This window comes from Bufo bufo, chromosome 7 (assembly GCF_905171765.1).
Source record: "Bufo bufo chromosome 7, aBufBuf1.1, whole genome shotgun sequence".
Taxonomy (NCBI): Eukaryota; Metazoa; Chordata; class Amphibia; order Anura; family Bufonidae; genus Bufo; species Bufo bufo.
Window position 1 is genome coordinate 156616567 of NC_053395.1, and position 12562 is coordinate 156629128.

The following is a 12562-nucleotide window of genomic DNA, read 5'->3' on the forward strand; positions in this document are numbered from 1 at the left end:
TTAGAGGATAAGAACTGAGCGTTCTGCTGTGTACCCCATTTAATTACTTAAGATAAAATGACTGCTTTCCAAAATTGGACATTCAGCTCGGGGTACACTACCAGTGACATGCCCTTGGTGTCATTATCATAAGCTATACAGATTTTCAGTGGTTGGGAGCTCGGCAGATGACGGTTGTGATGGAGCTGACCTCAGGACAATGCCTTTGGCTGCATTCCATCTCTGTCTCTCTGCTCTTGTGGTGCTGTGATTTGTGAAGTGTTGTAATCTGCTGGACATTTGTTCTATTAGCTGTTTCTCTATCATATCTACGGTGATTGTACAAAGGTGATAAAGAGTCAACTCAAACCTAGATGAACCAGCTGATTTCAATGCAGTGTTAAGCCACTTCGTAAGCCAACCGCAATCTATGATATCTCCATTGCTATTATCATTTTCCAATATTGTTGGGATGTGTACATGGCAAAAGGGCTCCATCATTGAATCAGTGAGTATATAGTCATTTATGTCCAATAGGTGCGGGGTCCTACCTTTGGGGGACACTCCTATCTCTGGAACGGGGACCACAAAGCGAAGCACATGCATAGCGTGCTCTCCATTCACTTGTATGAAAGTTCCGAAAAGAACCGAGCAAACGTGCTCAACTATTTCCAGAACTCCCATATAAGTGAATGGAGAGCGTAAGCGCAGCCACCTCTCCATTCACCTCTATGGGAGTTCCGAAAATAGCCAAGCTGGATGTAACAGACTTTAACTTGAAGTTAAAATATACCAATGCTTCAAAGTGAAACTTAAAGGGGTTGTCCCACGAAAAGTTTTGTAGTTTTCAAACCAGCACCTGGATCTGAATTCTTTTGTAATTGCATGTAATTAAAATTTTTGCATAGCCACTGAGTTATTCAATAGAATATATCTGTATAGCGCCACCTGCTGTTTGTTTTCTTATTTCTTTGTCCTGCTCACTGAGAAGGCCGCACATGCTCAGTTTCATCCTTCACCTGCCTCCTGAGGTGTGATAGGGAGAGCATGGACACGCCCCCTTAGCTTCAGCAGAGGTACAGGGCTGGTTCTAGCTTTGTTAGGGTACTTTCACTCTAGCGTTATTCTTTTCCAGTATTGAAATCCAGTAAAGGGTCTCAATACCGGAAAAAAACGCATTAGTTTTGTCCTAATGCATTCTGAATGGAAAGCAATCCGTTCAGTATGCATCAGGATGTCTTCTGTTCTGTCCCTTGTACGGTATTTGACCGGATAAAATACTGCAGTATGCTGCAGTATTTTTTCTGGGCAAAATCCCGGAACACTACCGCACTTGCTGGATTTCCATAGAGATGTATTAATGCCAGATCCAGTACCAAGTGTTCTGGAAATTGCCCCGTTGCCGGATCCGGTTTTCAACAGCCTTTGAGACCCCTAATGCAGAAATGGGCTGGCTCTAGCAGAACAGGGGCTTCATTGGCTCTCCATTTTAGCTCATAGCCCCCCAATAGTGCAGATGGAAAGACCTTAAAGGGGTTCTGCAGTTTGTTTGTTTTGTTTAAACTGATGATCTATCCTCTGGACCACCGCCCATCAGCTGTTTGAGAAGGCAGCATCGCTCCAGGAGCGCCGTGGCCTTCTCACTGTTTACCGCAGGCCCAGTGACGTCACGACTAGTATCAACTGGCTTTGGTGGGGGTAAACTCTATTCACTTGAATGGACCTTAGCCCCGCCCAGGCCAGTTGATACTAGTTGTGACGTCACTGGGCCTGCGGTAAACAGTGAGAAGGCCGCGGCGCTGCTGGAGCGACGCTGCTGGAGCGACGCTGCCTTCTCAAACAGCTGATGGGCGGGGGTTCCGGGTGTCGGACACCCGCCGATCAGATGCTGATGATCTATCCAGAGGATAGATCATCAGTTTACACAAACTGCAGAACCCCTTTATTGATATGAACCAGTAAATATATCAATATCCTGTTTCCCTTGTTTAAGGTTAGCAGTATTTCTTTTTAGAATCTATTAATATATATAATATGGACATAAGCCAAAAAATTGTGGTATTGCTAATCTGGCTATCGACTCAAAAACATAAATTCAAAATGTAATTTAGCTTTACATATTTTATTCCAGGAGCCTTCCATCTGCTATTTTTCCATAAAGATATGATCCATTAGCAAATTGAAGACTCTTAATGAAAGGAGTTCATTTAGTCAAGATAAATTATTCTAAAATAGCAATGTTGATGAGCAGATTAGTTTAACCCGGCACTGTCTCTTCCCTGGTGAATATACGTCAGAGAACATGAGTTAATGAATTGTGCTTCATTTTGAGCCAAACTGAAAATAAAATAATGTATTAATTTACTTAAGATATTCCACACCTTGATCTGGATATACAAGCAGTTACCTGATTACTTCCCTATTATTAGCAATTATTTTACGGTAATATCTCAGCTGATATACGGTAAATATGATTTATTATTAGTTAATTCGCTTCCATGTTTCAATTTAAATCCAAAACCCCCAAGTCTGTAGCAGAGAGGTGTGAAATACCTTGAAACATCATTGTCTGTACATGTCCCCATAAAATGCTGGGTGTTGTGGGTGATACCACCATGTTTGCTTAGCTTCAGACCACACATTAGATTAGAGCGCTGGGGTAATCCAATGTAACGGGGTTCTCAAATGGCTCTTTTATTTGTGAGTTTTGTGCTCTTCCCCCTCTTTCCTCCTACCTTTGCCTTCTTCAGGATGCCACAGCTTTGATGACCATGGTGCCAACAATCAGGAGTCTGGGAAAAGCAAAAATGTGGTCAATTTGGGAGCAATAAGACAAGGGATGAAACGATTTCAGTTCCTGCTTAACTGCTGTGAACCTGGGACTATACCCGATGCCTCAATTTTGGCTGCAGCTTTAGATTTGGTAAGCAAGAATACAAGTCTTCGAACCGTGGCTAACTGATCAGGTATTGATTGACATGTCATCCCAAGCGGTAATTACTTGCCTTGCATGAGAGCTATCTTTTTTTTCTCAATGTACTTTTTTTAATTTTCTGTTAATTTCAGTAATTGTTCAAACATGTAAAATGCAATGCATCCAGTGTATTTTGATGTGTTGCGATGTGAAATCCTTGACCATCTAGATACATAAATGCTGCACTTTTACATGTATGCAGCTGCATACAAAACATACTGAATTCATTTCTTTGTACATGTATGTTTAGTACATGCAGTAGTTGCAGTCGCAAGTCTAATCTAAATGTGAAATGCAGTAAATGTTATTTAATAATTTGTCTAAAAATAGGTTAACAGAATTGAAGGGGTCTTTTTTAAACTCAATATCCATAGAAATGTTTTTTTTTTATTATTTTCTTTTACTTTTTCATTTCAACAGTACAATACAAATGACCTCCTATATGGATAGGTAATCCATTGTCAGTTCACTGCTACTGTGAGGAAAAGATGTTATCTGCAAGATAATCCTCATTATTAATATAGATGTAGCTCTACTGGTCACTTGATAGACCTAGATAAAGATACCCATGGAAGAGCACTGCACTTGTGTAATGTGTGATCTTGTAATTGAGTTGCTTATCCCCCTTTCCCTGTCTTTTCGGAGTAAATGGTCTGACTGAGAAAGTCAAGCGAGGCTGTTGATATGCTAAAACTCCAAACAAAGAGGAAGTTAAAGAGGCAGGACAGGAAGTAGAATACGTGGAGTGACTTCAGAAAACTATAACCAGAAAAACATCCACTTTTTTTTTAACAACAAAAAATTACATAGAATATTCTTTATAAACTGTTAAGGTAGATAGAAGTGCCTGTGTAATAACCATGGACGCTGAATGTGTTTTCTACCTAGAAGGCATAAAGCTTAGGAGTCTAGGAAAATGGAGACATTATTATTTAAAAAGGGGGGGGGGGGATTTATAAAAATACATGGAAGCCTTTTTTACTGCATCTTTACATGAAGAGAATCCTATGGTATCAGATGTAAGAAGTCAGGGCCATCCCAGCAGAAAAGATTGTATGTGAAATGTCTTCTTGATTTTGCCTTCTCAACCTAATTCAGATATTAGGTCTTATATTATGCCCTCCTCCATTTTTGCAGTAAATATTTCACAATCTGTTGTCATCATTGACTATGGCAATTTGTGGTTATTTTCAGCTTTCCTTCGTCTGGTTCATTCCTCTCCATTTGTGATTTGTTTCTGTGTCCTGTGATTCCATCTCTATCCATTATCTCATATCTTCACCTTTTCCTTGCCTCTTCTTCAAATGCCAGGTAAGATAAAACATAAATGGGCCGTTACAAGGAGGCAAGATACAGCATTGATGTTCTTACATGCATATAATATTCTGCATACTTACATCCCTGTACAGTGACATCTCTAATGACCGACCTTCATACCGAGTATGGCTTTAGTATACAAATGGAGAGCCATTTACCTTGGTCCTCTGCACCATATTTCCCTGCTATGCTTTTCTACTTGTACAACCATTGTCTAGCTACTTAACTATACCCCCTTGCTACATTCCAACCCCTAACAAATCATGGGTAACAGTAGCTTTCCGCATGGCTCCTCACATGGAATTCCCTGCGTTCCTCACTGTTTAACAGGCTGTTCACTGCTCAACAACTCCATAGAAACCCACTCTTATATCCCACTATTCCCCTACACCAAACAAGAAATGTTTATTTAATGAAAATGAACTTTTTCCACTGTCACATTTACTTTGACAAGTCCAAACAGTTGAGGAATTATTTGGCTACCATTTTATTACGACTGCAGAATATGTTCATTCACAGAAAACAGGAAAGCATGAGACCAGGGGAGAACCCCAGTGTGGTGCCACAGTTATACCACAAAATACAAGATGTGCTATAGTGCAAAACTTTCTCTAGATAATTCTTACATGTGGATTTTAAATGTATCCCTACATCCTACAATATTTTACAGTTTCTATAATCTCTCAATATTCTTTTGCCTATGCTAGGAAGCTCCTGTGGTGGCCAGGGCTGCCCTCTTCCTGGAATGTGCCCGCTTTGTACACAGATGTAATCGGGGAAATTGGCCAGAATGGATGAAAGGACATCATGTCAACATTGCCAAAAAAGGCCTTTCACGAGGTCGCTCCCCTATTGTGGGCAATAAACGAAACCAGAAACTGCAATGGAATGCAGCCAAGCTCTTCTACCAGTGGGGAGATGTAAGTTGGTAATTTTAGTTGTTGCGTTTTCTTTCCAGACAATTCTATCTCTGGTAAGTTTACACATGCTTTACTGTATAATCCAACAGAGCTATTGGCAATGTGTGAAATAGCATTAACCGAATCTTTCGCTTTATAAGACGCACCTAGGTTTTTGAGGAAGAAAATAAGAAATAAAAAATTTGAACCGAAAGGTGTGCTTTTGGTGGGTTTTGAACTAATGGTGGTCTGTGGATGATGCACTTTTATGGGGGATCTGTGAATAATGCACTATTATGGGGGATCTGTGGATGGCGCACTGTTATGGGGGATGTGTGGATAACACTGCTATGGGGGAATCTGTGGATGACACTGTTAGGGAGATCTGTGGATGACACTGTTATGTGATCATAACCTCTATCATCCTAAAGAATATACTGATGTACTGTAGGTACTGTACATTGGTGTATTCTTAAGGATGAGGGGAGTTATAGTCACATTAAATATGTACAATGTCCAGGGACTATACCAATATTAGCTTACGGTAACTGATATGACTACCGTATAACCCCCCTCATCCATAGGAATCCACCCATATACTGCAGTATATGGGTGGATTCCTATGGGTGAGGGGGTTATAGTCATATTTAATATAGACACATGCCAATTACAGAACAGTCCCTGGACAGTGTTTATATTATGGTAAATATGACTATAACCCCCTCATCTATAGGAATCCACCCATATACTGCAGTATGAATGAGGGGGGTTATAGTCATATTTAATATAGACATGTAGGGAGCTGATTGCTGGTGAGCGCGTCCTGCTTTCCCCCCGCCTCCACCAATCAGCTGGATGGCCAGGCAGCCCAGAGGAGAAGGGGATCCTCCTGCTGCTTCGGCTATGATGAGTGAAGGACGTGCGGCTTCTCTGTATGCGCTGTACTGCTGCCAGCCCGCCCAATGATAGTGTAGTGCATAATGGAAGCACGCCAGCCCGCCCAACTGTCAGGTGCTGCTTAGTGCCGCGATGTATGCTGTATGCTGGAGGCTTCGCTGAAGGCTAACTTCTGCTGCCAGCCTGTGCTAACTCCCACCCGCCCACAGTTTCATGGCAGCTCAGGAGCCATTAGTGAGAGCTCCTGAGCTGCTGCAGCCTGGACATTTGGGGTCATCTTTCGTTTATAAGACACACTGACTTTTTCCCTCCACTTTGGAGGGGGGAAAAGTGCGTCTTATAAAGTGAAAAATACGGTATAAGATAAAGGGCAAAATAGTATTTAGAAACAGGTAGTGTACATCCCGCCATATTGTATGTGGTACCATGGTACATCACTTTGGTTACCTGAAATCTACAGTGAGGGTGCATGTACACAATACAACCTGGTCTTGGGATCTGCATGCCGATTGCCACTAGCTCCCAGGCTGCACCTGTACTGCCATATGAAACAATAGCAGATATAGTTGCAGCTGAGCAAGCACAAGTGCAGCTCAGCAATTAGCGGTAATTTGCATGCAAATCCCATGGCCAGGGCACATCGCGTATGAGCACCCTGGGGGTGGGGGGGGGGGTCAGATTTTATAATTATTAGATATATGTCATTAATCATGTTTCAGGTGATAGGTGCCCGCCTCAATGAAATATGTCACAGTGAAAGTGAAAGTCCAGCCAATCTGCTGGGACTTATCTATGATGAAGAAACCAAGAGAAGGCTGAGGAAAGAGGATGAGGAAGAAGACTTTTTAGATGACAGTAAGGAGAATCCCTTTACTACAAGAAACCCCGCTTGTAAGGAACTCTGCTTTAGGAGCACTCTACTTTCTTTTATTTCACTTGATAATTCGTGCTTGGATATTTTAGACAGGTTTATCACCTGTTCCTTGCATCTCATATCAGATCAGCCACCCATGTTTTTCATGCTGGGTCAAGAAAGTATTTAAGAAAAGGCTACTGAAGGCCGAGTGCTCTTGACTTGGTATAAAGACCCTGGTATGGCTAGATGATAATGAGTGGCCAAGATGCAGGTGGCAATCCTACATACAGGCTGTATGCACAGAACTCTTTGCACGTGCCTTTGGTAGACAGAGTAATAGAGGCGGCCCCAAAGTTTATCCTTGGATATCATACTGAGGTAAAGTTTTCTAAACTCTTTTATCTATCTATGCTGATTTTGATGTATAATCTAGAAAAAAAACTGGAAATTGTTGGGTTTTTCTAGAAAACAAAATGGCAGATCATAAGTTCTTATAATAGAAGTTCAAAAATAAAGGGCTTAAACATCACTTTTGACAGACTATTAGTCAACAATCCAACCTAATTTTTTTTACCCAACAATCTCTAGGCAAAAAGCAGTGGCTGATTTCAAAGACGAGTATGCCCAAAATCATGTTGTTGAGCTATCTAACATTGCTCTACAATGTTTGTGATCTTTATTTCTCAAATGAAATGAAATAAAGATTGCAGTGTAAATTATCCATAGCTTCTGCATTCCCCTAACCCAAAGTGCAGCATCTGTTTGTGTCCAGATGGGTCTATACTGTGTGCCTTATTGCTCTGTGGAAAATACTATGTTATACGTCTTTAAGGCTCTTTTTTCTGTGCAGTCTGTCTCCATATATTTCCAAGGCATTATGTTTGAAGATTTTTATTTCCTCGACCAAATTGTTTATCGTGAACGCAATAAATAATACAAAACCTGAACATAGAAAGCGAAATGTAACGGGTATAATATACATAATGCTTTGGCCATATGTGTGCTAACAGTTCATTGTATCTGACTAGAAAATGTCTTGGATGTCAACATTTTCTAGTTAGCATTGATTTCTAGATTAAAGTAATTAAAAGCTTATGCAATGTTACAACACAAGGTTTGCGATTACTTCAACTGACAAAATCATTTGTTTTCTTGGCTTTCAAAAGAAAAATAAATAAATACAATCCTAAAATGAATATGTATGAATCAGATGTTTTGCCATTCGTTATCATTCCTGTTTATCTTACTGAATTGAGGAAAATATAAAGAGGTTGTGCAATACATAGATATTGATGACCTATCCTGAGTATAGGATTTGGGAGAAATACTGCAGCACTCGATGTCTTCAATGCAATTCCTAACTTATTGACCAAGAATGCGACGTTTCGACTACAATGAGTCTTTTTCAAGCAGATTTTTGGATATTACCTATTCTAAGCATAGGTAATAAATATCAGATTGTCGGGGTCTGACTGGGGCAAGACTTACACCCTTATCGAAAGGTTGAATTACTATTATATGAATTTCCTAAAAGTAGTCTTCAAATAAGTTTTCTAGGAGTAGAACATTGATGACCTCTCCTCAGGATTCAAACCAGCAATCAGCTGTTTGAAGAGGTCATGGTACGCCGGTCTCCTCACAGCACCAAGCACAACATACATTGTATAATGGCTGTGCTTGGTTTTGCAGCCCAGCTCATTCACTTCAATGGAACAGAGCTGCACATAGGCCAAGCACCAATAACATTATTGGCCTCTTCAAACAGCAGGGGTGGAAAAAGTCGGACGCCCACCAATCACATATTATGGTCAATAATATACAACCCCCCAAAAAATCCTTTAACATTAGGGTAACCTTATCTGGAGGAATATAGGCTGATAATCAGGATACTGTGCAGATGGTGCTATACACAAGTAGCAATGCTAACTGATGTAAAATATGCAAACATTCTTATCTTCCAAACTTAACTCCCCCCAAAACCCCCTTTCCCTCCGCAAGTAAGACTTAATCAGTAGAGGGGAAGATAGCAGTTAATCTTCTATTTAATATTCCACTACTATGGTGCTGGTTTCCTGCCATTCCATAATGGGGGCACCAAACTTTGGCATGAATTTATATAAATGACAGAAATACACAATAGTGGAATGATATCTTACATACTAACTTGAGATTTTGACCTCAGTATTAACCTTTTATATAGAATGGATTTGTTTATATGTTTTTTTCTCAGTATATACAAAACAACTATAGGTCAAATATTAGAGCACTGAATTTTACAACATTTCCTCTAACTGTGATGCTAGAGGCCATAGCTGCAAAGATGAGGGGGCAAGAGTATATTTAGTGTTCTTAGACTTACCAGTAGTTCATGTATTCTGGTTGCCTTGCATGGGCCCATGCAATTTTTGTGAAGGCTTAACCTACTTCTATATAAGACCAGTGCACGTCCACTTTCAATTTCATCTTAATCATCATCTTAATCTTGATAAACATAGAATCAATGAGATCTAGACTCCAATATGTTGTTTGTGAATATACCCAAAAGTGAATGATTGGACACAAAGTCACCTCTAAATGGGATTGACTACTATTGGACCTTTTGGGGCCATTATTGTATCAGAGCCTAAACCCACCAGAATATTCTCTAAAACTCTGTTGGGAAAGTCAGTTTTATTCTGGGAATATCTATCAAATAAATACTTAACACTAATTACAAAGTAAACTGAAAATAATGTAAATCCTAAAATGCTAGATTAGGACAATACAAATAATATTTAAATGCAAACATCTGGATCATGCATAAATACCCAAAAACTGTAAATTAAAAAAATATATATAGTACGAGAAACCTTGAACTTTTGTTGTAGTGACCATTATATGCTCATGTAGTCCATGTAATGGCTTTTTATGTTTTATTATGTTTATGTGGGAATATACAGTATGTCAGATATGCAACCAGACCAATATATTTTATTTACCTTTGCCTAGGCTAAAGCATCAGAAGTGTTTTTGATGTTTTATTGTCAGGTTTTAAGAATATATACCTAGACCAAAATTGTATTTTTTTTAAACTCATAAAAAAGACAACTATGCATTGAGTAATACATAGAATGTAAATGCCTCTATGCACAAATTCTGGTTGCATTTTTCTGAATTATTAACATTGCTTTTCTTCTTTAAAAGATATTCTGTAGAATAGTGCATGCGGTTTACAAGTCATTATTTCATATTTGCATGCTCCTTATTACAACATATTGAGAAGCTGGCTTTTCCAACAATTTTAATTTTTTTTAAATAAGAGAATCAAATACTATTTATTATACAAGGGTCTCAATGGCACAGTTCATATGAGAAAACCAATTCTTGCCGTTACTTTATGAAAAGTAGCATTGAAATATTGTGCACCTATAGCTCTAGTATCACATCTTCATTGTACATATTTGCTTTCCACACGTCTTTATATGACATCGCATCTCACACCCTATTTGTGTGTTGGCCCTACACCTTATTAAGATTGCTCCCTACTTCCTACTCCAGTCTTTGGCCAGGTACGCAGAACACTGGAAGTAACACCTTCTTCTCTGTGAATCAGCCACCCTCATTCGGCTCATAGTGGTGATGATTTGCAGAGAATAATCTGCTCCCTTCCACTGCTCCATCACTTTGACCTCAAACTTGTGCAGGAAATTTTTGAGTCTGGTGAATTACTTTTAGGTTTTCTCTATGCCTTCTGTTTCCCACGAGAACCCTTTAAATCTGAAAGGGAAATGGGGTCTTTTTATGGTTGTAGAAAACAGCAAGAGAGATGAGCATTTCAGTTTATTCTTAAATTATTGGAGACCTGACATAGGTAAAAACACTAGCAATTTGTGTACCTTCTGTCTTCACCCATCTTTCAAAAGACCCACGTCATTGTAAATGCAGGTTTAAAGCTCCTGCAGTGTAGCAATGTTGCTGCCTCCACTGGACCTGGCAGACCTAGATCCAGTCTGTCAGTAACTACTGCCACCAGGGGCGTAGCTAAAGGCTCATGGGCCCTGGTGCTGGGTTCAGTTTGGGCCTCCCCATCCCTCAGTGCTTTGTGGCCAGGGGCAGGAATGCGCATAGCCTTCATACTGCCTGAGGAAAAAGTAATTCACCTTCTTCCCATGCCAAACTTTTGACCTAACCCCTTCCCTCCAGGTGTAACTTGACCAGCATACACTTTCTATAATACTGGTGTTTTGTTATGTGGCACAAGGGTCTTTGAGCCCCCTGCGACTGCTACCTCTGCACACCCTATAGCCAGTGGCATACATAGAGAAGTAAGGGCCCCATAGCAAGGAACAAACCAGGCCCCCACACAGGACAAAAGGGTTTCCGCTTAAACCCCTTTCAATGACCCTTGGGCCATTTTTTCCACTGCCTCATTTGCTAAAAGTTTTTCCTTTAGAAGGTAGAGCCTTGACCAGGTTTTCATCCCCAGTAGAAGAGGGGATGATTCCAACTGGGCCCTCTCTTGCCCTGGGCCCCATAGCAGTCGCATGGTCTGCCACTATGGTAGATATGCCCCTGCCAATAGCTACGCCCCTGACTGCCACCATAGGGGGCTGTTTTCACCTGTAACTGGGGCTGCTATAGGTGCTGCCGGGAGATTCAGGAATGCCGGAAGTGATCTCCTGCGTCTCCCAGCGGCTAGATAGTTAGCGAGTGCGCCGGGCATACAGTTTGCATAGACACTGTCAGCACTACTGCTGTTTACCGATGTCATACAGGGCAGTATATACATATATATATATAAATTACTGTATTTATGGTCAGCTTTAGCGAATATATGAGGGAGGCAGTGAGGGCAGGACAGCATATTGAGTAAGGAAGGTCTTCACTATTCAGTACTGCGCTGAACAGTGAAGACAGGCCCCTAACTGCCAAAAGTCAAATACAGGGTTAGTTTTTCCATTAAAAATGCAAAATCAATAAAGTTTATGAAAAAATATACATATTATCAATTGTCCGACACATGTAAGGCTATTTTCACACTAGCGTTTTTGCTGGATCCAGCAGAGCTCAACAAAAACGCTTCCGTTACTGATAATACAACCATCTGCATCCATTATGAACAGATCCAGTTGTATTATCTTTAACATTGCCAAGACGCATCCGTCATGAACTCCATTGAAAGTCAATGGAGGACGGATCCGTTTTCTGTTGTGTCAGATTGTGTCAGAGAAAACGGATCCGTCCCTATTAACTTGCATTGAGGTCATGACGGATCCGTCTTGCTCTGCATCCCAGGACGGAAAGCAAACCGGAGCATGCTGCGGTTTGCTCTCCGGTATGAGAACGGAATGCATTTTGAAGCATTCCGTTCTGTTCAGTTCAGTTTTATCCCCACTGACGATGAATGGGGGAAAAAAAGAGTCGTTTTTTTCCGGTATTGAGACCCTATGACGGATATCAATACCGGAAAATATTAACGCTAGTGTGAAAGTAGCCTAACAAAAAAATGGCAGTTGCACTTGGAATGGAAATTTCATCAGAAGTGGCAGAAATTCTCAGTGGCTCCCCATGGTCTATACTGTAGGTCATGTTCACGTGGAATATAAAAGTGGTTCTTCTCAAGAGGTATACCCTGAGTAGACATGATTCACATTCAACCAT

The 12562-nt window shown here is 40.4% G+C and overlaps 1 protein-coding gene across 2 annotated transcripts in view; it reads left to right on the top strand.

Annotated features, from left to right (window-relative positions):
- Positions 1-12562, top strand: part of UNC80 (unc-80 homolog, NALCN channel complex subunit) — a 198232-nt gene that overhangs the window by 88898 nt on the left and 96772 nt on the right. For both annotated transcript variants that reach the window (XM_040441035.1, XM_040441034.1), the window contains 3 exons: positions 2730-2902; positions 4978-5190; positions 6786-6921. In XM_040441035.1, the coding sequence (XP_040296969.1) occupies positions 2730-2902; positions 4978-5190; positions 6786-6921 (522 nt within the window). The remainder of the gene's footprint in view (positions 1-2729; positions 2903-4977; positions 5191-6785; positions 6922-12562) is intronic.